A 27,250-nucleotide genomic window follows, 5' to 3' on the forward strand; every position below is an offset into this window, starting at 1 on the left:
ACGGCTCCTTCTCCTTCTCCCCCCCCGAAGACGCGCCCCCTCCCCACCTCCTGCGCCTGGGCTGTCTCCAAACGGGGAAGGCGGAGCAGGCAGCAGGGTCTTCCTCGGCTAAGGAGCAGCCGGCGAGGAGGGCGGATCTCTTCGCCCCCGGCCAGGCGGAGAGGAGGAGGAGGACGGGGGACCCGGGCAGCTCCTCTGATCTCACCCCCTCCAAGCCAGTCAGCTGCGAGCCGCCTGCTAAGCTGGGCTCTCAGCTGATCGGGGCGGGGAGCCTTCCTACGTCCGTCCCTTTCGCTCCTGCCCTCTCCCGCTTCCCCAGTGGATTGAGCCCAACTCTTGCTGGGGCTTGGAGGATTGATTCCCAAAGCTCGGGCGGTGGGGGAAAAGAGCGAGATCGGGACAGTGAGCCAAGCCACAAGCCCCCCAAACTGGATTGGCTGCGGAGCAACTTTCCCCCAACTCCTTCTTTCCCCCTCCGGAATGGCTTCCAATTTTAATGACATCGTGAAGCAAGGGTATGTCAAAATCCGGAGCAGGCGTTTGGGGGTAAGTATCTCGTCCCCCCCCCCTTTAATTTCTTGCATGTAAAGAATTTCTTGCTCTTGCTGCGGGCGGTGGCGTAGCCAGAAGGGGGGCGCAGCGCTAAGTTTTGAAGGGAGCCTGAGCGCAGCGTGCAAGGGGCCGCTTCCCAGGGTGTCCAGATGACCTCTTTTCCCCGGACACGTCCTCTTCTTTAGCCTCCTGTCCTGGAAAAGAACTTAAACGTCCTCATTTTCCCTATGAGCAGGCAGCGCACAGTCTACTTGGAATTAATAAATGATATGTAATAAACCCTAAGTGATTCAGGCTGCAATCATATCCACACTTACCTGGGAGTAAGCCCCATTGACTGTAGTGGGACTTAATTCTGAGTAGACATGCATAGGTTTGGGCTGATAATTTTCAGTTTAATCATAAGTAATAAGAGCGTTTAACCACATGAAATCAACAGACAAGTGTTTTTAGGTTTTATTTTGCCATGTCCTACATTTTTCTTGGGTGTCCTACATTTCGGGTGCCTGGTCCTCTTTTGTGGTTCTGACATTTGGTCTGCCCCTCCCCCTGCCCCAAAATGCCTACTTTTTGCTTCCCCCCCATCTGGAATGGCTCTGAAGTTTAATAATAAGTGTGTTTAATAAGAGTGTTTAATTACATGAAATCAGCACAAGATTTTTGCTTTTAGTTTGCGACATCCTACATTTTTCTTGGATGTCCTACATTTTGGGGTGCATGGTCCTCTTTTGTGCTTCTGACATCTGGTCTGACCCTTCCCCTCCCCCCAAAATGCCTCCTGTTTGCTCCCCCCCCCACATGGAATGGCTCCGAAGGGGAGGGGCCGCTTGCACACTGTGAGGAGGCTCCCTGCGAAATTTAGCGCTTTGCCCCCCTCTAGCTACGCCACTGGCTGGTGTGGGATTGCTTTGCTGGATGGTGGTGGGAGAAGGGGGAAGACAGGGTCCTGTTTTACGTGGCCATGAGCCGTCCTTTCTAGATCTCCACTGTCATCTGCAGTATAAATATAGAAACAGCTTGCAGGGCAACTCAAAGATCACCTCTTGTCCTTAACTGCTGCAATGGAGGTGTCTGGGAAGTGTAGGGCAGCCACGGTGCCACTCATGAGACCCTTTCAGTGGCTCAGCCCTGTAGACCAAGCAGCAAACTTTTGAATGGCACAGTTTCCCAAGCAGAAACTGGTCTGTGCATGTGAGAGGACGGCAGTGATGTTCATTCCTGTCTATTCTGGCAAGGAAGCATGCTTGGATTGGGAAAGAAATCAACCCATTTCTGTCCAGCCCACAGGTGTACATGTTTAACCCCTGTTGCTCATATGCACTGTTGGTCAGAGGAGTCCAGAATGATAGATGCACTCTCCCACTCCTAACTTTCTTCAGTGGTCCATTCCCTCTTAATCTGTCTGCAATGGAGCAAAAAAGACTTGGAGCACAGTTCAGGGCAGTTTGCATGTGCAAATTCCATTTGTTTAAATGGGGCTTGTGGAAGAGAACAGCTTTGTGGATTGCTCCCCATGGATGTGGTGGCACCATAGTCTTCAGTCCGTGCTCCCAAGTAGATTTGCAGCAGGTGAAGACAGTCTGCTTACTTCAGAGGCAGTGTGCACAGAATCGGGCCACTGTGATGGTTTTCACATGTGAGGTTAAATCGGCCTGTGTGTAAATCAGCTTGCATGCAGTGAGACAGGAAAGGTTACTTGGGTTATAAGGTAAAGTCAGTTTCTTTTCCATCTTCTTACCCACAGTTATGGCACTGTGGTACTACGGTGTGACCATCAGAGAATCAACAGGAGGCTTACAGTTATATGTGCCCATTACCCTATGAATGTTAGCTGTTTCTTTTAAATGGGTTCTCACCCACCATGGATACATGCATACATATGAGGGTGTCATTTCCTGCAACATACATGGAGATACTGCACCACCAAAAAGCACATACAGAGCCACTTTTCGTGTGTGTGTGTGTTACCAAAATGAACTCCTTTGCTCATGCAGCTTTTCGCATATTGAGGGATAATGAACACAAAGAGGAAAAAAACAAATCCATATATTTGATGTGCCTAGTGAAGATGCAAATCTATTCTTCGTTTGGGAGCTTGGAGCAATCCATATGAGTCCAATGGAACTGATCTTGGACAGAGGTCTCGGTGTATGTGTACAAAGTTTGTATAGTAGGGAAAGAGTGAGAGGAGAAGGAACACTTGGTGTTCACGTATATGTGAGCATGGATATATTTTGGGATATCTGTCTGGTTTCTTATTTACTATGATGCAAGTACCAACAAACAGATGCCTTAATTGAACTTGTTTGGCTTTTCATCTTATCCTTAAGAGGTGTCTGTTTAGTTTATTTACATTTCTACTCTATTTTGTTCTCTAGGTTTGTGGTGATGTATACAAGTAGTATAAAATATTATTTTATGTCTCTGTCTGTAACTGCGTATCTGTATGCATGTAGTGAGCAGAGCAGATCTGGGTCACTAAATAGCACCTTGAACTGGGTCCTGGGCATTTTGAGTTCAAATGCTCTTTCAGCCATGAACTCACTTAAGGCCCAATCCCATCCAACTTTTCAGCACCAGTGTAGCCGTAGTACAACCCCGAGGTAAGAGAATAAATGTTCCCATACCTTGAGGACGCCTCTGTGACTGTCTCCCCACTACAGGATAAAGTACATGTCCCATTGGCACCAGTATGGGAAAATAGGATAAGAGTTGGCCCTTAGGCAACACATTGTCTCTTGCCATCTATTTTCTGTCTTGTAGTTCTTCCATTCAGACCTTGGTTCTTCCATTTGTAAAATGGGAAAATGACCTATTTGGAGATGGTTCATACATATCTTGGCTCATCAGTGGCAGGTGACTTTGTTTCCTAGCTTGCAACCTAAGAAAATAGACTTGTCGATGTTGCAGCAATAAAGCTGCAAGAGAAGCTCTGGAGCATTTAGATATCCCCAGGGGAGTGACCCTTAGAAGCACCACTTCCAATAGTACAACAGAAGTGGAGAGAAATGGGATGGTGTGAGAAGGAAAGAAATAAGACTTGCTAAGAGTAATTTGCCCATTAAATGTCTTACAGAGATGATACATGATGATGGGTCATAATGAAACCTGCTAAAATGACCCCATAAGCTATTAACCCCAAATCAGTATTCACATAAAATGTTCACCTCCAGGAGGGAGCAAGTTGTCCTTAATGCCTGTGTTTATCAGTTCTATTAGCTTTGTTAGCACTCCTTGCCACATTCCTTGGGTCGTAGTTCAGATTTGGACTGCCAAACTATTAAAAAAAATGTGTGTTAGGAACCAATTTAGCTATACAGGGTCAGTGCTGCTGCTGGTACCATAGTAAGAGCAGAGGTTATAGTTTATTTTCTTCCTATTTTAGGATGTTCTGTACCAGACCTAAGAGGAAAAAATAGGTTTATGCCTAGTTTTGTCCTGAAAAGTTTCTTACTAATTTGTAAAATTGAACAATTAGCATTTTCGCAAGTTTCTAGAGCCTATGGATATTCATTTCAATAAATAAATATTTATTTTTCCCCAAACATATTTATTTGTCTCATTTAAATGGAGCGATTAAGTTTTGGTCTGTACAGTCATGTGTTTATAGGAAGGTATTTATATCAATGGAGGCATAGAAAAGGGAGAAATCTATGAATTTGGTTTTTTTTTTTTTTTTAGTTCCAGCTATTTCTAAAGTACTATGTCACTGACTACCCAATCCTATCCTTTGCCAGGTTATCACATACTATACTGTGGGGTAATTGAGCTGGATAAATATATTTTTTACTTAAACCCTCCTCCCCCAGGCTGCCTAGTTGCCTATGTATCTCCTTGGATCCATGCCAGCCATTTTGCTGACATACTTCCAAAGAGGGGAAAAGGGGTGGGGAGGTTTCAAAAAGAGGGGATAAGATCTGATGCACATTGGTATTGCCAAGATCCACTCTCTCCCTCCTCCTCCATGCCCATTGCCTTTCCCTAGCGCTCCCCGAAACCCCCTTTCCCTGCCTACAACATGCCCCTGCCACCAACTTACCCACACGAATGGAGGCACTTGCCTACGTCTGAGAGATTACTTCCAGTAGTGCTGCACCAAACTGGCAGAAGAGTCACTGCCTGGACCAAGGGAGCACTTGCAAAGCACATGTGTCCTGCCTGTCCAAGAACCAGGACTGGCCTAATGGTGATTTGACCAATGTGGCCAAATTGGGCCCTGAGCCAGGAGGGGCGCCACACTGGGGCAGCATGTGGAGCGCCACAGTCACAGCCAGCTGCTCACTCTGTAGCTGATGATCTGGCCTGGAATCTTCCATGCTGTGGCATCGTGAGAAGAGCATGGTGAGCAGAGTGTTGCTGCTGGAAGGCCTTCCTGTCTGCCCCAGGTCCAAATGGCTTCCAGCCCACTGGCTGAAAGCAGTTGGCAGTGTCATCAGATTCCCCGCCACCTACTTCTGGGTGCCGCGCTTTGTGTGGGGTGCAGTCGACCTTAGACTCGCCGCTGCTGCTCTTTCTCGTGAGTATAGGGGCCCCATGGGGGTGACCCCCTGCAAACATGTTTTACGTTGGGCCCCTTAGCTCCTAAGACTGGCCCTGCTGAGCTAGTTATTCCAACAGTCTGATTTGGAATTAAGCCTCTTCCAGTGTAAACAATATCTCAAAATGTAACCATTCCTTTAAGACAGGGGTCTCCAAACCCCGGCCGGGGGCCAGATGCAGCCCGCGGCAAGCCTCTATCTGGCCCACAGCCAGCCTCTGATCCCCTGAGAGCCTCTGGCCCAGTTGACCAAACACAACCAGAGTGCTTACGGGATGGGGTAATGGGGGTCCATTTAAGTGTGTGCTTTATTTCTTGGTCTGTGTTGCTGCTTGGAGAAGTCCTGGACATTTGAGCCCATTCATTTATTCACTCATCTAAGTTCCATCTCTAACGTATTTATTTAAATTTTATATTTAATTGTTTTTTCCGGCCTGTGCTCGATATTTGATGCGGCCCTTCAGCCAAAAAGTTCAGAGACCCCTGCTTTAAGACAACACATCAAACCTGCAGTCTGTAGCTGGTGGAGATATTGGAGGGGCTTGTATGAAATGCTCTGTCAAACCTATGGCGTATTACACCTGATGAATGGGTTCTGACCCATAAAACACCACAGTACATTTGTTTTTGGAAGAGCCAATATACTGTTTTGTTTGTTTGTTTTTTGCTGCTGCAACAGCTATCCCTCTGGAAATTATGGACATTGACACCACAAGGAATAGGCTTGTGTCTCAAGGAAAGCCTCTAGTCCTCTCTGTAGAGAAGTAATGTACATTTTTCATTTGCAACTAGAGAGATTAGTTATTAGCTAATAAACGATATTGGTCAGACTCCATAAAAATGGAATACAGTATCTGAAGAGGAATTCCATTCTTTATTGCTTCATTTCTCTGTCGGGCCATAAATGTTGTTTGAGAACATAATTGAAGTGAAGACACTTTACAATCAGGTTTGGGCGATGTAAAATTGGTGTGAAGTGTTGTGGAACGGATAGCAAGCTAAACAGGAGTTGAGAACAGAAAATGTCACCAAGCCCGTTCTTAGCTACATACAGAAGTGAAATTTCAAAAGAATGTCCATGGAGATAGTTCCATGGACATGTGGTTAGGATGGGAGCCTTGGCAGATGGGTAGGAAACCAAAGGAGCCTGTTGAAGAATTGGGGGGGGGGGGGACATGACCATAGCATCCTCCCAAAACCTCTGGTGGGATTTACTTTACGTAGCTCTCATAACTCTAAGTTACCATTCAAATTGTGCAGGTCTGAACCTCAGATGAAACGACAGTGAGATAGTGCCATGAGAGCCAAGATGATGCAGTGGTTCGGGAGTTGGACTTGGACCTGGAAGATCCAGGTACAAATCCCCACTCAGCCATGAAGCTACCTGGTTGGACCTCGTCTACCTCACAGGGTTGTTGTGAAGACACAAGGAGGGAAGGAACCATGTGTACATAAGAACAGCCCCACTGGATCAGGCCATAGGCCCATCTAGTCCAGCTTCCTGTATCTCACAGCGGCCCACCAAATGCCCCAGGGAGCACACCAGATAACAAGAGACCTCATCCTGGTGCCCTCCCTTGCATCTGGCATTCTGACATAACCCACTTCTAAAATCACGAGGTTGCGCATACACATCATGGCTTGTACCCCGTAATGGATTTTTCCTCCAGAAACTTGTCCAATCCCCTTTTAATGGTGTCTAGGCTAGACGCCAGCACCACATCCTGTGGCAAGGAGTTCCACAGACCGACCACACGCTGAGTAAAGAAATATTTTCTTTTGTCTGTCCTAACCCGCCCAACACTCAATTTTAGTGGATGTCCCCTGGTTCTGGTGTTATGTGAGAGTGTAAAGAGCATCTCTCTATCCACTCTGTCCATCCCCTGCATAATTTTGTATGTCTCAATCATGTCCCCCCTCAGGCGTCTCTTTTCTAGGCTGAAGAGGCCCAAACGCCGTAGCCTTTCCTCATAAGGGTGTACCACCCTGAGCTCCTTGAAGGAAGGGCAGTATGAATATGTGAAAAAGAAAGAACTCTTTTTCAGGCAAGGCGGACCCAACACCTCTTAGGACTGGAGCTAGTGCACCTAATGCTTCCCACTGTACCTGGTGTGCACACCAGTTGCCAGTTCCACTCCTCCTGCTCCTTGATTTGAAAATGAAAAGGAGGAGAATGGAGCAGAAGAGGAAGTGTGGAAGAAAGGAGGACAATGGTGGGCTAGTGCATCTCTCTAGCCTCCTCTCCACATTTCCTTCTCTGCTCCATTCTTTTTTTTAAAATGAGGAGTGGTAGGATGAGCAACAAAGCCAAGCAGATGGAGGCAAGCAGTGGACACCCTCCACCAGGTGTCCACCCTCCACCAGGGCGGGCATTTGGCCCAGGGCAAGATACCTCTGATTGGGCCCCTCCTTCCTAAATTTTTCTTCATACTGGATTTTACTACATATTCAAAATGAGTTTTTAACTGACAGTTCTAACTTAGCACAAGCAAATTGGAAACTACATGAAAACAGATAGCAGAATGGGATAATTACCTTGTTTGTTTTGTCACGACCAGGGCCTCTGGAAGTGGGGATTTGCACACCCCCTCCCCTTCTCTTCAGGTCTGCTTCTGCCAATTTGCTGCCTGAGAAAGTTGCCTATGGGCCCAATCCTATCCAATTTTCCAGCATCGGTGCAGCCACAATGCAGCCCTAAGGTAAGGGAACAAATGTTCCCATACCTCAAGGAGGCCTCTGTGACTGCTGCCCCACCACAAGATGCAGTGCATGCCCCATTGGCACGGTTGCACCGGCGTTGGAAAATTGGATAGGATTGGTTGGCCTCATGGCTGTGTGCTGGCCCTTCATGGCCACTGAGCAGTCATTCCAAAGGAACATATGGAAGATTGCAGCCTTGACCTCAATGTATTTGAAGCCCTGTTTCCACAGGGGCCTAGCCCATACTCCTGGATATGTCTAGGCTCCTTACATGTTATCAGTATCTCCATTTTTGAAGGAAATGGGAAGGCTGTGCAATTGGGTGCATATGCCCACATGCAATCGATGTGAGGTTGGGGACTGGGATGATGACAGAGGCATCAAAGACAATATCAGCCTCAATGTGTTCATTGGTGGCATAATAACGATCTGCAAAGGGCTTTGTTTTGCAGCAGAGGAGCAAGGTGAGGGCATCAGTGGCTGCTGGTCCTGATGGCTAGAGGGTACCACCAGTTCTAAACGCAGTGCACTTTTGAACACCACTTGCAGGGGAGCTAATGGTGAGAGTGCAGCTTGGCCACTGTTGGAAAACAGGATGCTCGATGAGATGGACCTTTGGTCTGATCCAGCAGGGGCCCTTCTTATGTTATTAGGTTAGCTAATGGCTTTGCCACACGCTGTGCTTGTATGTAGTATTTGTACAGATTTGCATCCTCTCTGCGTGGATTACCTCTCGGGGTGCCCGAATTTACTCCGGCAAAGTGCTCAGAGTACCAGTTATAATAAAGTAAGTACTTAAGAATCAAATCAATGTGGAAAGATAAATGTTGCAGCCAAGAAGGTAGCAGATCGTTAATCCTGGTTGGAAACTACAAGTAATAGCACCACGGTTGTCAAATGAAGCCTCCCTCTGGATTTTTTGCCTTGCATAATAATAACATGTTGAATGAACTTCTTATCATCCCTTTATAAAGCCCTTTCGGTAGAACTTTGATAGACATGATTCAGGGCCCAATCCTATCCAACTTTCCAGTGCAGCCGCAATGTAGCCCTGAGGAAATGGAGGAGGCCTATGTGACAGTTCCCCTACTGCAGGATGCAGCACGTGTCTCGTTGGCGTGGCTGCGCCAGGGTTGGAAAATTGGATAGGATTTGGCCCTGAGTGGCCAGGAGTAAAGCGTCAGCTTCCAAACAGTTCTTGTGGCTGTCTGCAGAGAGTGGCAAGAGCAGAGGGAAGAACAGTGTCGGCACCAGGTTGCAATGGGCTTTAGGACAAAGTGCTGAGCTGGCCACCCAATGACACTTGGGAAGCACCACTGTGACCAGCACTGAGGGTTTAGGGGTTAGCCCAACTTGGTGGGTCTTCCAGTGAGTGTGGGCCCGCAGCTAGGGTCTGACTTGGCTGACCCCGATACCACCTCTGGGAAAGGGAGATGCTGGGACCCTAATGCTAAGAACAAACCAACTATGGAGACCCCTAGAAGGTGAATGGAATCTTCAAATTTAGGCAACATATTGTCTGTCCTTTCCCCCTTTTCTTTTCTATGTCCTAAGTTGTTGATTGATGGATTTAATAAAGTCCCATTCATACCCTCCAACATTTTATATATCAAAATAGGGATGCACAGTTCATCCTGCTGTTCTGGCAGAAGTTCTGTGCCACCAGCACCAGCAAATACTGGACAGCAGTGTAAGCTGTTGATATGCTGTTGGGAAGGCCAGAGCCTTCCTGCACACACTAACAGACCTTGGAAGGCCTGTCAGAGCAGGTAAGCCTGGCACAGGAGGTGGAATGGGATGGAAGGAGGGTGGGGAGGGGTGGAATGTGGAGGGGGAAGGGCAGAACAGGGAAGAGATGGGGCAAGGCATGGGCAGATTAGGCCTGGGAGGGGGTAGGTTCGGCAGTGGCAATCCAACCCCTCTTCTTAGGCCTGATCCGTCTGCATGGAAAAATTTGGACTTTCGCCAGCTGCAGAGATCCGCAGATCTGAGCTGAGACCTCCAGCAGGCAAAACTCCCTTGCAGTTGCTGTGCACCTTGTTGCATGAGAAGTTAGGTAGGATTGGGCCATAACTCTCCTTTTATGGATCGCTACCGGAGGCACTCCCCACACATGACACATCACTGAAGACTTTGCTCCAGCTTCTCTGTGAAGTATTCATTTATTCTGCGGTTGCTTGTCTTCCACTGGTTTGAAAGCCAAGGCGGCATTTATTAGTTTAGTTAATGTTATACTACAAGATGGCCCCAAAGTCTTTATGCAGGCTTAAATGGCTTCGATCCCTAATCCACACAATCTAAGGCACTATTGCATTCATTCTCACAATATCACTGTCACATAGGCCATTGTTTCAATTGAAACATTGAATAACAAAGGGTGCAATCCTGACCCACTTTCTAGCACCGACATAAGGGTAATGCAACTTTGAGGTAAAGGAATAAACATTGCCTGACCTTGAGGAGGCCCCCATGACTGCCCCCCAACTGCAGGATGCAGCTCATGCCCCATTTGCACAGCTGTGCCAGTGCTGGAAAGTTGGTGCAATCCTTGCTCGCCCTTGGGCTGGTGCAAGTCCCTTATGCTAGCCCAGATAGGGTCGCAAACATGATGTAAAGCAAGACTCTGGGGTAGGCAGGGAGGAGGCATTCCAGGACGGGCGGGGGAGAGTGGTCCCCAGGGGGCCTGTGGGCAGGGAGTGGGAGATGGGGCTGGGACGGATCCTAGCCCCCATTCCTGAGCAGCGCGGAGCAGCTAAAAGATGCTCTGCTCTCCTCAGACTTATGCCACCTCCAGAGGTGGCGTAAGTCCGAGGAAGCCCATTGGGGCTGCAGTGGCTTACCCGGAGGTAAGGGGAAGAGTTTCCCCTTACCTTCAACCGAGCCACTTTGGGCCTCTTGGCCTGTGTGTTCCACCAAGATAGGATTGTGCTGTAAGTAGCATGCTATGGCCTTCCACCAAGTCAATAAATTGATCTTAACGTGAAGAATTTTGCAAGTTCTAGTGAGCTTGTGAGCATTTAGCAATATCATCCAACAATGTTCTGCTTGGAAATTTGCAGTGGATAACGAATATATTAGTTATGCACTGCAAATTTCCAAGCAGGACATTGTTGGATGATATTGCTAAATGCCATAAGGAAAGAAAAAGAAAAAAACAAAACAAAACAAAAAATGTCTGCTAAATGGCAGATAATTGCATATACATTCAGCAGGCAACGGAATTACAGAGCAGAAGCTAATGGCTAATTTAAAAATCAGATGTGGGTTATTTGCTGTCAGTAAAGAGCAATTTGACATACTTTTAAAAAACTGGCAACTCAATCATTTATTTGATAAAAAGCATAGTTGCCATAGCAGCATTTTCCTCATATCCTTCTCCAAATAAAGAAGATATGTTCTGGGGTAAAATTACTCTAGCACATCTCTCAATTGCTACATATAGCAAACCTTCTCAAGGTTTCCTTAAGACAAAAGCTCCTTAAAAGATCCTCTTGCTTTGGTTACCCAACTGTAGCTTGCCTCTAGGCGTGTACAGAATTCTTTTCTTATGGGGGCAATCATATATGAGGAGTATTTTTTTTAAAGACCTAAGAATCTCAAATGCTCATGAGTACAATGTTGTATATTGCCTTTGTAAATGAAAAGCTCCTTCATATGTTTGGAGACTATCTGAGAGTGCTGTGGGATGGGTTTGCAAAAGCCAAGTTGCATGTTGTAAGAGAGATCCAATCGCAGCGCTCCCAGCATTTTTAAAAACAAAGGCAGCTGAGGAAGGGCGTCTGAACCAAAATGGGGCAGCAGTGAACATAAGAAGAGTACTGCTGGATCAGATTCATCTTGTCCAGCTTCCTCTATCTCACAGCAGTCCACCAGATACTTCAGGGAGCACATAAGACCACAAGATACTTGCATCTCGATGCCACTTCAATGCACCACCAGTGCTGGAGAGAAAGCATTATTACCCCATCATGCCTCTAATATGACAGGGCAATTTCAATCTGGAAAATGACAAAGGTTATACATGCCCTGATTGGAGCCTGATCTGAACCCAAAGAGACGCCTGAAACAGTGTGCAAATACTGCCCCCCCCCACCTCAGCTGCAACCTTCTCTCAAACCTAAGCAACCAAGTGGGCAAGGAGAGGGGGTGAGGGGAGGTGAGTGCAGCAGAGCATGGCAATCTGCAACCTGCGCCTCCCTGAGGTCTGGCACCTCCCACTTCATCCGATCCTTCCTATTTGAAATAAACAGGATAAGCAGAGCATGTTTAGTTCAGAGTGACACAGACAAAGGAAGGAACGTGGTGGTGCGGGGGGGAGGGAGGACCCAGATCACACCAGTGGCATAACTAGAGGGGTGCAAAGCACTATGTTTTGCAGGGAGGCACACTGCAGCGTGCAGGCGGCCCCTCCTACTCCCCTTCAGAGCCATTCCAGGCGAGGGAAGCAAAACAGAGGCACCCCTCCAGCTATGCCACTGAATCAAACTCCTTCTCTCCTTGCCCACCCTGGCCGTTTAAAGGGTGAGGAGGCAGAGCTGGAAGAAGAGGTGGGCTGCTGAGTGAAGAGGATCAGAGAGGTCCTTATTAAAGTGCCTCAGAGAGTGGAGGGCTGGAGGGGCAACACAGGGCACCTCTTGTCAATTTACTGCCCTCCCCCCCTCCAACATACCGCTGAAAGTGAGTAGTCAGACAGCCTCATTGCTAGGCTGCCCTGCCCCACTCCCCTTTCCTGATCTGGCTGCTTTTAAGTTAAAGAAAAAGTCAGAAGATCTCATTATCACATGTAGTTTTGCAACCCTACCATTGCTACACATGCCAGTGGCCCAGTGATATGACTGCAATAATGTGCTGCAGGTGCAATATGTTCTACAGTTTATCGTTTCAACCAGTGATTTTCGACCGCTTCATCTCCCAGCATACTGACAAGGCACTCTGATTGTCAAGGCACGCTGTCAGTTAAGGATATGTTTTATCATAAAAAAAATGAATATTATATTAAGGGCCCAATCCTATCCAACTTTCCAGCACTGATGCAGCCTTGCCAATGGGGCATATGCTGTATCCTGTTGTAGGGGGACAGTCACGGAGGCAGTGGAGTAGCTAATGATCATGTAGCCCCGTGCCAAGATCAAAATGTTGCCCCAGAAGTGATGTCACAACCGGAAGCGACATCACACTCGGGCTTTTCAAAAAGTGAAAATTGGGAGGAACCCACCTCCTCCCCCCAGCAGCTCACCACCCACTTGCTCTGCTGCCTCCCCCCAGTCAGTGGCATAACTAAGGCATATATCTGCTATCTGAGGTCAAAGAAGACTTTGTAGCTCCCCCTCCATGACAAAATCAAATTTAATTAAATAAATAAAAAGTTATTGGTTCCATGCTGTAATAATATCTCATTGGCACTCAGCACAATCAGTCTCATAGGTCGGTTTGGAGTTAAGCAATTTCACTTTTTGTTCCACAAGGCAGTTGTGTTTTCATTTTCTAGTTAATTGGCCATAACGTTTGATAGAATACAGATATTCCAGTGCAGTTTATTGCATTGCATTCTGCATTAAATTACCTTTCCAATGATATATAACAAGATGGTATTACATACCAAGATTTTCACAATTTTGGTCACTAGTGTCAAGCTCAGCTTGTTGCCCCCCTAAAGCTTGTTGCCTGGTGCAACAGCTACCCCCTGCACTCCCTTAACTACGCCACTGCATGGAGGCCTCTTTAAGGTACAGGAACATTTGTACCCTTACCTCAGGGCTGCATTGCGGTTGCAGCAGAGCTAGAAAGTTGGGCAGGATTGGGCCCTAAGATATAGAAATAACAAACAGAATGCACACCAGATCTGAACAACAGCTGACTGAAGAATGACACTGGTTCTGCCTTCTCTCAAACTCCCCAAATGGCCCTACTAATAAATGACCCTCCCTCAAACTCCTGTGGCACACCTGCGGACCGTACATGGCGCATCAATGTGTTGCGGCACATTAGTTGAAAATCAGTGATTTAGACGAGTGTTTCTCAAACTGTGGGTTGGGACCCACTAGGTGGGTCAAATTCAAAATTCATTTCAAAATTTTATTTTTAATATATTAGACTTGATGCTACTATGGCATGTGACTGCACCGGGCAAAATATTACAGATTTGTACTTTTAACAGGCTACTCTATATATGCTTTTAACAATGATAGCAAATGCGACCTACTCTTGGGTAAGTATGGGTAGGATTGCAGCCTAGGATTGTTAAAAATGTTCCTGCTTGATGATGTCACTTCCGGTCAAGACATTCCTTCTGGTGGGTCCTGACAGATTCTCAATCTATAAAGTGAGTCCTGGTGCTAAAAGTTTGAGAACCACTGACTTAGACAATGGAATGAAAATGTTAACTTCTGCTGTTTGCCTAGATCTGTTTTCTTATAGGTTAAGTAGTACATGATTTTCTGTTTTAACCTCAGGGCATAGAATGAACTACTGTACTAGTTACAGTTTGCTCTGACACCCATTCTACTAATTTGCAAAACTGTTGACATATTCTCCTTAGTCTAAACTCTTGTGACTTCCTCTGCTTTTTATCATAGACCTTGTATAATCCTTACAGAGCTCTTGGGAATCTTGGATTGTCAAAATCCACACTTGCATCCTTCAGGTGTTCTTGCATTCAGAAGGATCGTGTTTTGCCACTGATTGTAACATGAAGAAAGGCCCCGGGTGGAAAGTCTTCTGTTATATATAGAGTGTTAGCTGCTAAGTCCTGGACATTCCATAGTGACTTCCTTCCTGCATCTTCAATATCCTACTTAAGGAGGCAACTTGAGGCCAAGACCGTAAGTTGGCAGTGTCAGGTCTTGGATGTAAGCCACTGAATGTGCTCACAAACTGCTTTCATGCCATTAGGCTGATGATTCCTGATGATACTGCTATACCCACTATTCATAGCTTCATGTGAGAAACAGGATGCTGACTTGTAAACCTTTGGTTTGATCCAACAGAGCTTATGTTCACTGCTGGGTAGAGTTTAGTCTACCCAAGCCTTGGGGGGCCGGGGGGGGGGGGAGATAGAGAAGGAGAAGACACCATCTGTTTAAGGATCTGATCATTCCCTAGAATTTTACTTGTCTCCTTCCGTTGCCCTATTCTTCTCCCACTCCTGGGAATGAGAATGGCTGAAGCTCCTTTCTATCACACTTTTGATTTCTTCTGTTTCCCCATCCTGCTGTATAACATGATCTACTAAACCAAAAGCAGCCCATCAGCTTAAAAAAGTTAGCCTGCCAGAATACTGCCTGCCTGGGTAGGCAAAGCTGGCCGGCCACCTGATGTGACCGGTGGGATGTGTTTGGGTTGTTGAGTCACAAATTGTATGAGACTTGCTCTGCTTCAGTGGTTCGCAAACTTCTTGGTCTCCGGAGCCCTTTACACTCCTAAATGGAGTCTCAAGGAATCCTGCCAATGCATGTGCCGAGTGTCATGGAGTACCAGAGTGCCAGCACATGTGCATAGTGGCGCAGAACTGAGCAGAGGGTGGCCACTTTGGTGTGCTTGTGGAGCTCTTGAAGGGATCTCAGGGAGCCCTAGGGCTCCTAGGACCACACTTTGAGAAATGCTGCTTGACTTCATAACCCCAGATGTGTGGGTTTGTTTGTTTTTTACTAATCCCTTGGCATATCAGTATATACCATCTTAAGAATGTAAATTAGGACTTTCTTCTGTTGCCAAAATTTTTGACAGGTCATTTGTTTGATTTGTCTGTTTTCAATTATTAGAAAACCTAGGGGAAACAGAGAGAGAGAGAGAGAGCGAGAGAGAGAGAGAGAGAGAGAGAGAGAGAGAGAGAGAGAGAGAGCGCTGTGATATTTATAGTCATTGCTCTTCTGTCGGATGTTTTGTTACATGACCTGTTCATGCTGCCTCTCACTGGGCTGATGTGCAATTTGTAATTCCAGGCCATGTTTCTCCCAGAGTCTATGGATTTATGTTTCAGCCTCATCATCATAAAGGAACATTTGCCCAGACAAACTGTTGGTCATTGCTGAAGATTTGCAAAAGAATATTTTTAAAATTGTTGATCTTAGAGCAATCTATGGGAAAATACTGGAAAGCACTTTTGTGTCCTAAATAAGATCGCCTGTGTGTTCCATGAGCTAGATTAGCAATGAAATTTGCGTCTGATCGAAATTAAAATGTACTAAAATTACACAGGCCAACACACATTTTGCTTCCTTAAACGTTACACCAATTCCTACGTATATTTGGGGTGCTGATTCCGAAAATGTCATCTGTTTTACCCTGTCACATCTAGTTTTGGAGACACGGCATAGCCTCTTTAGTGAATGGTTCAAGAAGCTTCCTCGTGAGGAAGCCTACACCATGGCTTCCTCATGAGGAAGCTGCTTGAACCATTCACTAATGAGGCTATACTATATCTCCAAAACTAGACATGATAGGGCAAAATGGATGCCATTTTTGGAATCGGCAACCCAAATTCATATCAAACCACCATAAAGTTTGGGAAAAACTTTTCTGACCCTCAATTTTGTAGGCCTGTGTTATTATTCAATTTGACTATGGGGGCTATTGGGATTGTGAAACAGAGACGGTAGACATGTTTGACTATGCTGGAATTGTTCTATATTTTAGGTATTATTTGTTCATCTTTGACACTCAGTCTGCAATCCTGTACAAACTTTCCTGGGGAGAAAGTCTCACTGAACATAATGTGGATCACTTCTGAGTAGATATGCATAGGATTGTGGTGTCAGTCTCGTATTTGGCTTTTAAAATATTACTGTGATGTCTGCAAGAGAAACAAATATTTCTTTAACTTGCTTCCTTGGGAGGAAGGAACTTGGATCATTCTTGTTTTAATGGCCAGAGTTATTTTCATTGCAGAACATTTTGCAAGTCTGTCTGACTGATCTGGTTTTACTTTGCTATTTTTATCCTATAGTGTTTAGTTTTTAACTGTGCTGTTAGGAATTTTATGCATGTTGCCCTGAGTACTTCCAATGAAGATGAAGTTATTGTAACGTAACCATATATTCGTTGTTGGCAACCTTCAGTCTCGAAAGACTATGGTATCGCGCTCTGAAAGGTGGTTCTGGAACAGCGTCTAGTGTGGCTGAAAAGGCCAATTCGGGAGTGACAATCCCTTCCACACTAGGAGCAAGTGCAGTCTGTCCCTGGTCTGTCTCCCTGGCTATGGGTCTTTCTTCTTTGCCTCAGTCTGTTGGCCATGTGTCTCTTCAAACTGGGAAAGGCCATGCTGCACAGCCTGCCTCCAAGCAGGCCGCTCAGAGGCCAGGGTTTCCCACTTGTTGAGGTCCACTCCTAAGGCCTTCAGATCCCTCTTGCAGATTTTCTTCTTGCAGTCAAGGCTTTCAAAATGGCTGCTCTAGCTTTGAGATCCCCAACTCACAGTTAGGGATGGTTCCTCTGGTGGAACTCTCTGCTTGGGAAACAATCTTTCCTGGCTGCCCCCTCTCCTTCTTAGGTTGTACCAGGCTTCATTCATGCTGCTGTGGGTGTGGGGCTTGGCTAAGGGTGGACCAAAAGGAAAACTGTTAGTCTAATCCTAAATTCCACCATGGGCTATGTCCTATCACACAGGTGAATTTTGGCTGCTGGAGGTCTCCTTGGGTAAGGCGGCATTTGTACCCCTGCTCCGGAGTAAGCCCCAGCAGCCACAAAGAGTCAACTAAGACCTGTGCCAGCAGTTGCTGGTGCAAGTCTGCGTTGATCCATGTTGGTGGATCAGACCCAGGAAGGGGAACATTGGAATATGGCCCCTACCAGCACTTTTGATCCCACCCCTTCCCAGCCCTGAAGGATATAGCAGCTCAGAGTCCGATCCTCGGAGAGAGGTCTTTAAACCTTCCAATAAAGTGCCCATTACTTTGCAATCCGTTCATTTACTCCTCTCTCTCTCATCAGAGCTTTCCTCAGCTGGCCATTCTCCCTGATGCCAATATGCCTGTTGGCCTTACGTACACATGCATGCGTGTGCACACCCCCTGGTGACTGCATATTCAGCATTGGGGGTCTCTTAGATGAAGAGCAATATAGACATTTTGTTAAATAAAATTATCAATAACGTGGAATGGGCTGTAAGTATACAGATGTACAGGCTTAGGGCTGCTTCACACAAACAGGAGCCCTGGCCAGCCAGAATCTCTGCTTATATAGAAGAACTATATGCACATAAACCTGTATGCACATATGCTCCTTTTTACATTAACATTGGCTGTGCGGCCATGGGGTTGGCATTGCCAGTGGGTGTTTTTGAGTTCAGTGAACATGTGAAGTTAAATGCAGAGAGTTCAGGTCTCCAAGTGGACTGGACGGCAGTTGAGGAAAGGTGTGGGATATGGATACCAGGAGCATAAAGAGAATGGATGGGAGGAACCATAGCTGCCCTGTCTCTCAATTTGATGGGAGATTTAAAGATGATGTCTGGTTTCTGGTCTGTGATGTGATAACTCAAGTTATAGTCCTATCCTAACTAACTCCCTGGGCAGCAATGTGGTGATGCCAACATGGTATGAACTATATGCCGCAGGGGAGTTTTGGCCTCTAGAGGCCTCCTTGGGAGTAAGGAAACAAGTGTTCTCTTGCTCTGGGGTAAGCCCTTGCTGGTCTGCTGGGTCTACTTGGACCTGCTCCAGTGATATCACAAAATGACTTTATAATGCTGTTCATCATACCAAATCATAATAAACGTAAGTTCAAATTAATCAGCTGCAGTTTGTTGAACAAGGCCTCAAATGGTAGACTAAACAGATGTGTTTTTCCTCTGATTCTGAAGAGCAGCCAATGCTGGAACTGAATGTGCATTCCATTGGGGGAAAGACCACATTTTTGAGCTAACTATGGTTAAGGTCTGTGCACCAATCAACAAATTGGAGGGGGCTTTATAGAAAGTTACGGTGGTGAAAACTGACATAGCCAGGCAGTATCCTTCACTTAGAGAAGATTCTTAATGCTGTAGTTCTAAAGCACCTGTTGGAGATGCTCTAAGAAGATTTCCTGCCTAATGCAAGGGGTTGGACTAGATGACCTGTTAGGCCCCCTCCAACTCTATGATAAATATGGTGTTTAGGAAAATCACGCTACCAGGTGTTTAGAATATTCAAATATTTAAAAGAATGTCATAAAGAAGAAGAATTGTTCCCATAATCTGCTGATAACAGAGGGAGGAGCCATGTTATCTATTTATAGAATGGTAATTGAGGGTACGTTAATTGCTGGAGCAAAAAACCTAGAACAGTGGTTCTCACACATCTAGCACCGGGACCCACTTCTTTAGAATGAGAATCTGTCAGGACCCACCGAAAGTGATGTAATGACCGGAAGTGACATTATCAAGCAGGAAATTTTTTTAACAGTCTGAGGCTGCAATCCTACCCACACTTACCCAGGTGTAAGTTCTATTTACTATCATTGTTAAAAGAATATACATAGTAGTTTGTTAAAAGTACAGGTCTGAAATATTTCCCCAAGTGCAGTCACATACCATGATAGCATCAAGTCTAATATATTAAAAATTAAATATTGAAATGAATGGGGACCCACCTGAAATTGGCTTGCGACCCACCGTTTGAGAAACACTGGCCTAGAAGCACCTAGAAGCACTTTTCTTTCCAAGAAAAGACAGAGCAGCCATTTTGAGGAATGCTGTGAGTATACTACCACAAGGACATGAGTATAGATCAATGTTTCTCAACTCAGTGTTTCAGGGAACTCACTGTTCTAGGTTAGTCTGTGTGTAGCAGTAGCCTTCAAACTTCTCAGACTTAAGATAACCTCACTTGCAATAGAGCTCCTCCCTTTTTATTTTTACTGCACATTTCTATACTCGCTCACTCCCCCATTCTCCTTCTGTTGTTTTTTTACTCAGGAAGGATCATTGGACTCTTTAATGGAAGTTGTGCGATCAACAGCAGGCCTTTGGATTGCATGCTCTTCCCAAGACCAGCTCACCTATGAGGCCAACTGAAGTGGTTGGTGAGGGGTGCCCACCTCTGTCCAACTATTTGCCTCCACTGTCCCTCTGCCTCCTTCAGTTGGAAAATGAAGAGGAGAAGAGGAAATCTGGAGGGGAGGAGAGTGCATTTCAGAGGGGAGGAGTAGAGGCTGGCACACCATTCATTAAGGGGGAAGCAACATTGGTCAGACCATCTGGAGCATCAGGAAGTCTTGGGCGGACCCTGCTCTTCCCCATCTTAACCCTTCCCCTCTCCAGAATGAATCCCGCTTTCACTGCTTTTAAGTTGGCAGCAAGTGTAGCTGTAAAGATTAACCAGAGCTCCTGTTTAATCTGAATTGGAAACCAGCTTCAGAAACTTACATATGGCTAACATTGGTGCTGGGATAACACTTAACCATGGTTAAAGCAGGAAGCATCAGGCTTTGGAGAGGAGGAGTAATGCCGGCACAGAGTTCTATACCCCAAGGCTAGCTCCTGATTGGCAAGTCATTGTGTTGACTGTCAAGTGCAGTATATTTAGCCTCCATTTGTCATTTCTCTTATGGCTCCTTTATTAAAAGGTGGAACTGGGCTGCCTTCCACTGATCTCTAGGTGAATAATGCGCTAATGAGTGTTTTGTACAAGTTATATCAACAGTAGTAGACGACAACTCTTCCCCGGCCCCAGCTTCTCCCTAATTAAGGATAGTGAGTAGGAGATGGGGAGCTATAAAATGCTGCAGGCTTCCACATAATGGGTACGCCTGTTCAGCCCCAAATTACGCAGCCTGTCTAGTCACGAGTTAGGTACTGAATGTATTGTACTGGCAGGTAGCCTGTGTTATTAATGAACTGACTCCACTTTTGAAAGAATATCTGACCTGCACTGGTGGAAGCTCTACTCAGGTGACTGTAATCGCGCTGAATCAATAGTCTTCTCTGTGCCTTTGTCATTACAGACTTGGTCACAGTGCTGTGAACATTACTCATCCAATTTATGTCTAGAATCAGCTTGCAGAGAGGCAGAATGGATATTAGCCGAGGCACTCAAGATGGCCTTTCGGTGCCATGGAGTTAGGACAAATGTAGGACTACTAGATCATAAGTTCAGACATAAGAGACACTGTGGGAACACAATGCTCCTCATTCAAAGAGTCTCAAGTGCTGCGGAGCACACAAGAAGACTTCACCATTCACGGTAAGCTCATGAACACTCCATATTTACTGAAAAGACTCGCATGAAGCTGTCTGCATCACTGAAGTGAATGGAAACCAGATCTCCCATGCATGGAAGATGTGGCCAAATTAAAGGCTGCTAAACATGACATTTTCCCCACATGTCAGATCCTTGAAAAACATCAAGAGGAAAAAAAAATTGCACATTTAATTTATTTTTCACATTTTTATACTGCCCTTTCTCCAAGGAGCTCAGGGTGGTGTACATGGGTCCTTCTCTGTTGTCCTAACAGCTACCTTGTGAGGTAGGTGAAACAGATAGAGAGTGACTGGCCCAAGGTCACCCAGGAAGTTTAGTGGCTGAGCAGGGATTTGAACCTGAATCTTCCAGGTTTCAGTCCAGCTCCCAAACCACTACACCATCCTAGCTCTCACTTTTGCTCTTCACCCATTATGATAAACCCACATTTTAATCCATGGTGATTCTCTTTATGTACAGGAATGTGTGACGTTAGATCTGCAACCTCTGAATGTTCTTTCTTTTGTAAGAATAGCTAACAGATTTGCAGCAGTAGGAGAGTGATAATGGTGCCCTACTTAATTCATTTTAAGATCCAAATAGAGTAGCACAATGTCTTCCCCATCACTTGTTGGCTTACCTATAGTCCTAGTCATCAAGATGATTTGCATAGCAGTTAGGGCTGCTTAGCTGGAGAGAAGCTGCATTACAGCAGCAGCATTGGTGACCAGCCCTTTTGGCAGGCGTGTTAGTGAGCAAAATCAAAGGATAGGATGGCATGTTCAAATGTACAGTACACAATACTGGTCCTAAAACTTGGGGTGGGGTTGCTGGTACTTTCCTGAGCCAGGAAGAAGGAAGGAGCGCAGCATGAGAGAGGCAGAAAAAAAATGTAGGCCTGTATTTTGTAATCAGCCCTATTAGTTGGAGGAACTTTGGTCTAGGAAACCAAAACAAAAACACAGCAAATAGTCCAATGCTGTGAGATGCTGCACTGAAGGTTTATCAGATGCAGTTTCCAGGTATTGGATACAGGCATGAAGGGACAATATTTTCCCTTTGGGCCAAGTCTGAGTCCCTTTTAGCCTAACAACACCCTTGAAAAGTAGGCCTGGGTGAGAGAGGGTCACTGGCCCAAGATCACTCAGTGAGCTTCTTGGCTAAGCATGGATTTGAACCCAAGTCTTCCTGTTGGAAGGCTTTCACTCAGTGGACTGCATCACACCAGTTCTTTATCACCCTTGGAACAAGGAACTGCAGCAGTTTTTGTGCTCCTGTTTTTCCAATCTGCTTTACTGTGTACAAGATTTCCACTAGACTTGCCTTGGATCAAATTACAATTTGAGCTATAGCAATCAGACCCAGTCTACAGGCTCCAGTTGCCTAATTAGCAAATCTTAATACTTGCAGTGCATAGAGCTTTCTGAATTCGTTTCTGAAATGTCCACCTACCCATTTAATTGTTGAACAAAACGTTTTTATAGTCCAATTTCTATTCCATCAAGTCTGGGCATTTCCCTTACAGCACTTACTCTCTCATGTGCACTTATAATATTCGGTGATGCCCTTGAGATGAAAGCTGGCTTGCCAGGATTGAGAAGGAGCTCCTGAAAGACAACTATCACAGAGAAACAAAGGCATAATGTCAGCCCAGCTGGTAAAAAGTAGCTGGGAGCAGAAGTGGTTCATTCCTGCATGACACAAAGAAAGAATCATGAAATCCAGAAGAAGAATCAACTCTTCAGGATCCAGCACTCTCAGAAGGGATCAAAATCTCTTATCAGGGATGCTGCTAAATTCCACTGAGGTTGCATCCAGGCTGAAACGTTGGTAATATCTGGCTTGGAAATGCTTCCAGGAGGGACCATGACTTGCCCATTGTAGATTTTCAGGAATTCCACTCATAACTACTTGGTAATTTGATAGCTGGGAAAGGGATCCCTTTAAACGACCTCAATCCATTGTCTTACAATGCAATCCTATGCATGTCCACCCAGGAAGGAACCCCATTGAATTCAGTGGGACTTAAAGAATTGCAGCTTTAGAGAACTTTGGAGAACCTTCAAAGGGATGATCCCTTAGGAAGCCAAAGGAAGCTGCCAGCTCTCTGACACTATGGCAGAAAACTGTACAGATTCCTCTACAGTGTACAGTCGTGTAGCTAGAGGGGGTGCAAAGCACTAAGTTTTGCAGGGAGCCTCACTGTAGCATGCAAGGGGTCCCTACCCCTCCCTTTCAGAGCCATTCCAGGTGGTGGAAGCAAAATGGAATGGCTGGAATGGTTCTGAAGAGGAGGGGGAGAGTCCCCTTGTATGCTCAGTGAAGTTCCCTGCAAAATTTAGTCCTTTGCCCCCCCAGCTAAGCAACAGGTACAGATTCCTATTGGAGCCCCCTAAACCATCAGAAGGGCCCAGATAGTATGCAGTAACATCACTGGGGGTTGCTTCTTGATGGTGCGGAAATTTTCTGCCTATGGTAAGATATTCTGTCCTCTAATTAAATGCACAAGCTGAAAATGCTTTTTTTTTTTTTAATCCTCTTGATAAATTTGTCTCCTGCAACTGTTGGATTCTGTTGCTGGCTTTACCTTTTGATGGTGCCTCTTCACAGCAGCTCCTGCCACCCCCCCAACTCTCAATGGTTTTTCAAGGGCTTTGGTTTGTTCCATCTGAAACCCCATATGGACTCTGGAGTTTTCCAGACATAATCGGCCAGCATCACAAAAAAGCAAACAAACAAGAAAGATGGTGATTTCCAACTGTGTCGCGTAACTTTGCCAAATAGAATTGCCAGCATGCAAACATTTTGTCAAGATTCTTTTTATTGAAAGGAGAAACTTTAGTGAAGCAGAATACATGGTGAGGAATGTCTCCCTGTTAATGAGCTGTTGCCCTATCTCTAGGTCATCTCGTTTTGCAAGTTTATCTTAAGTATATAAAAATCAAGTTTCTGGTGCTTAGCCGGGTGGGTAGGATATCATGTTAGGCTGTGTTCACTTTTCAAAAAAGGAAAAAAAAAAGAAGCTTCTAGAGTGCCATATCCATTGGTGTCGCTATCGGGTGTGGACTGCACTGGGTGACGTGCACGGTGGGTGTGACACCACTTGTGACCAAAATCACTAAAATTGCAGCTAGTAGAAATAATACCATCATGTTATATATCATTAGGTGTGTAATTTAGGAATGCAATTAAAAAACCAGACCGAAATATCTGTGATCTATCAAAAGGTATAGCCAAAAAAACAGCTAGGGCAGGGCGATGGTGCATGACCACACCCACTCACCTGGGTTATTGCCCCGCCCAGTGCATGGGAGGATGTCCGTCATGATAGTGACGCACTGGCCTCCCACTCCGGGTGATGCGAACCCTAGTGATGTCACTGGCCATATCTCTCTGCATAGTGTCATCATGAGGCTAAACACAGTAAGAATTGTGAGGCATTGCCTTGAGGTCCACGGAAGGAAGATGGGATATAAGTGCACGTAATAAATTTAACAGCTAAAGCAAATTTAGCCTTTCTATTATGGTGGTGCAAACATTTTATTATAAGTTATGTTATGTACCACACCCTTCCTTCAAGGAACTTTTAGCTAAGTATATGGCAGTGGTTCCCAAACGGTGAGCCGTGTTAACAGTTTGCTTAATCAGACATTGAGCTGATGAAATTCTGAGTGCTTAGAGGGGAGAAAAAGGCCCTGCTCCATATCTTCTGTTCCTTCAGCAATTTGATTCTCCTCTTTTTGAACAAATTGCTACTGCTTGGCTCCTTGGCTGTGAAGAGCATCCAGCTGTAGTAGCTGACAAGTATCTGGATCAATACAGAAGTGTGAAGCAGTTGCTCTAGCACCATTTTAGCATAAGCTGCAAATTAATCATTTGGAAGAATCAGCACTTAGCAATACATTAAAACCCTTTTATCTTTGTGTTCATTTTGCTATAATCCTTTTGCTAAAGGAAATTTATTGCTGACAAAGTGTTTTATTGATCTCTCAAGATACTGATACTTATCTACCCTGAAATTTCTTCCTGAAATAATCTCTCTTTTCTTCTACAATAAGCAAGATCCTGATCTAGTTAATATTCCTTGTTACAGGCAGTGCTATCCAAAGCATGCTTACTCAAATTAAGGACAATAAAGTCCTCTGGGACTTACTTCCAGGTATGTGGCCTCAGGATTGCAGTTAATGTTCCATGAACCTAATGAAACAAACAAGTTGCAATTAACTGAAGTCCTGCAATTGGATTGGGGCCTATGGGTTAGCAATCTGTATCAGTTATTTAAAATGTGTTTATTTTTAATATTGTTATCTCACTTTTCTCCTCCACATCGCCTGAAACAGTATGAATGTATCCAGGTGTGCCTGAATTTTCATGTGAGTGCAACGTTCATGTGTGTGCAACGTTTGAGGTCCTCTGAGACCTTTTGCACTTTTGTATACTTAGACAGAAGAATTTAAGGTCACTCATTGTAACTGTATTTGGGGTAGCATACAGCAGTTCTTATAGGGGGCCAGCAAATCTCAAGCAAGACATTGAGTGGGAGAACATGCTGGACGATTAGACAGAAGGTAGCTTCTCTATGTATGCTGTTTCTGTTGCTGCAATCTTGGATGGTCCACCTGCAAATCTCCTTCCTTCAAAGCAGAACTGAGCTTGAAGGACTGGGCTTCTCAGCTTGCCTACGTGAACTGTGGTCTGCTGACATCTTCAGTAAGACCTCTGGGGCAGCGGAGTGGAAAAGGCTGTTTTTTAAAATTTTTTGTAGGATAGCAAATTGCAGAGGGGATAGAGACACGAGAAGAGGAAATGCTATATCCTTCAAACTTTGAGTCTACACTTGTAGCAGAATGAGGTAGAAGTACTCATACTCGTAGATTGGACCAGGTGACTTCCAGGCTGTAGATGATCACATCTTTTTAATGTTCCCTTATGGGGGAATAAAAAACACCTTTCATGTAAGTAGAAAACTAGTATATGATACCTCCTCTTGCAAGTTGAAGTCATTTGATCCATTCCACCACCTTGGTTTCCTACCACGTAATTTGCTGTGTGCATAGACCAAGCCTCAGTTAGATATGATGAGCATCTAATAGGCCCAGGGTTGCTGTTGCCTGGAGGGACCTTGATAAATGGCTCAAAAAAGCGGCAGCTATGTTGCTCCAGTGCATGATTCTGGGCTGAAGTGTCCTCTGCTGCAGCTGTGCAAAAAAGACAGGGTGTAGACGGAGTACAAGGCTGCATTCAGACATTACACAAAACTATGGTTTGTTCAGAAGTGGAGCTGGGGGATGGAGTGGTAAGTATGGCACACTTCACAATACGCCATGTAAGCACCCCTCACAGTTGGCGTTGAAGCCATTCAGGGTAGCGATGGTCCTTTGCTGTCGCTGCCCCGAATGTCTCCAACATCAAGGGGGAGGACCACTTACATGATGCATTGCAGATTGTGCTGTACTTACCACCCTCCCCAGTCCGCTTCTGGGTTTATTATTATGTTTGAATCTATGCCACGGATATCAAGCCATAGTTTGGAGCTAGTTTGCAAACCACAGAATTGAACTAACTGTAGTTGGCCATTTGTGTCAGATACTACAAACCACAGTTATGATGGATTTTGCTGGAAGGGCTGCTGATGGGAGCAAACTTATACATTTATGAAGCCGAGTGCTGAACAGATGGAAAATGAAAGCAGTCAGCTCCAAACCATGGTTTGCCTGGAGTATATTTGAATGCACAAACCTCATTTGGCATGATGTCTGAATGGAACCCAAGTTTAGACTTTAGCTGTCTCTCCCAACACTAGAGTTTTGGATGAAAACTGGATGAAAACTGAGGATTTTGGGGGGTGGGTTCCAAGCTGATACTAGGAACACTGGGCCAGGAATCATTTTGCCGCACAAATGATTTGTCTATGGAGCTTCTAGGCAGTTGTGTTCCAACAGCTTTGTTTTCCTGCGATCCATTGAATAGGAATGCACACACAGCCTATTTTATGTCCTGGAATGCTGATCTGAATAATTGTTGTGAATAGATATGACAACAGTGAGAGAAACCGTGAATTAATGCACACTTATTATTCAGGGCCATTATTCAGAGAGCTAAATGCTCCTGAAGGATGTTGCCATTAGACGTTTGTGAACCTATTTCACTTGCTTGGTGTATTGAGTTATTTTTCTTCGTATTAAGTCTGAGTCAGGGAGCTCCGGAACTGTTGAATAGGCTGCAATTGGAGTTGACGTGAATTTTAAAGGGATATGCAAAAGTAATAGCACCAGTGTTTTATGGAAAGGCACATTGTAATTAATGT

The 27,250-nt window shown here is 45.3% G+C and overlaps 1 protein-coding gene across 2 annotated transcripts in view; it reads left to right on the top strand.

Moving 5' to 3' along the window:
• The first annotated feature begins 343 nt into the window (after nt 1-343).
• The window catches only part of DOK5 (docking protein 5), a 58,111-nt gene continuing 31,204 nt past the window's right edge, over nt 344-27,250 (top strand). For both annotated transcript variants that reach the window (XM_066625080.1, XM_066625082.1), the window contains exon 1: nt 344-546. In XM_066625080.1, coding sequence (XP_066481177.1) covers nt 481-546 — 66 coding nt within the window. In that variant the 5' untranslated portion in view covers nt 344-480. The remainder of the gene's footprint in view (nt 547-27,250) is intronic.

This window comes from Tiliqua scincoides, chromosome 4 (assembly GCF_035046505.1).
Source record: "Tiliqua scincoides isolate rTilSci1 chromosome 4, rTilSci1.hap2, whole genome shotgun sequence".
NCBI classification, from domain to species: Eukaryota; Metazoa; Chordata; class Lepidosauria; order Squamata; family Scincidae; genus Tiliqua; species Tiliqua scincoides.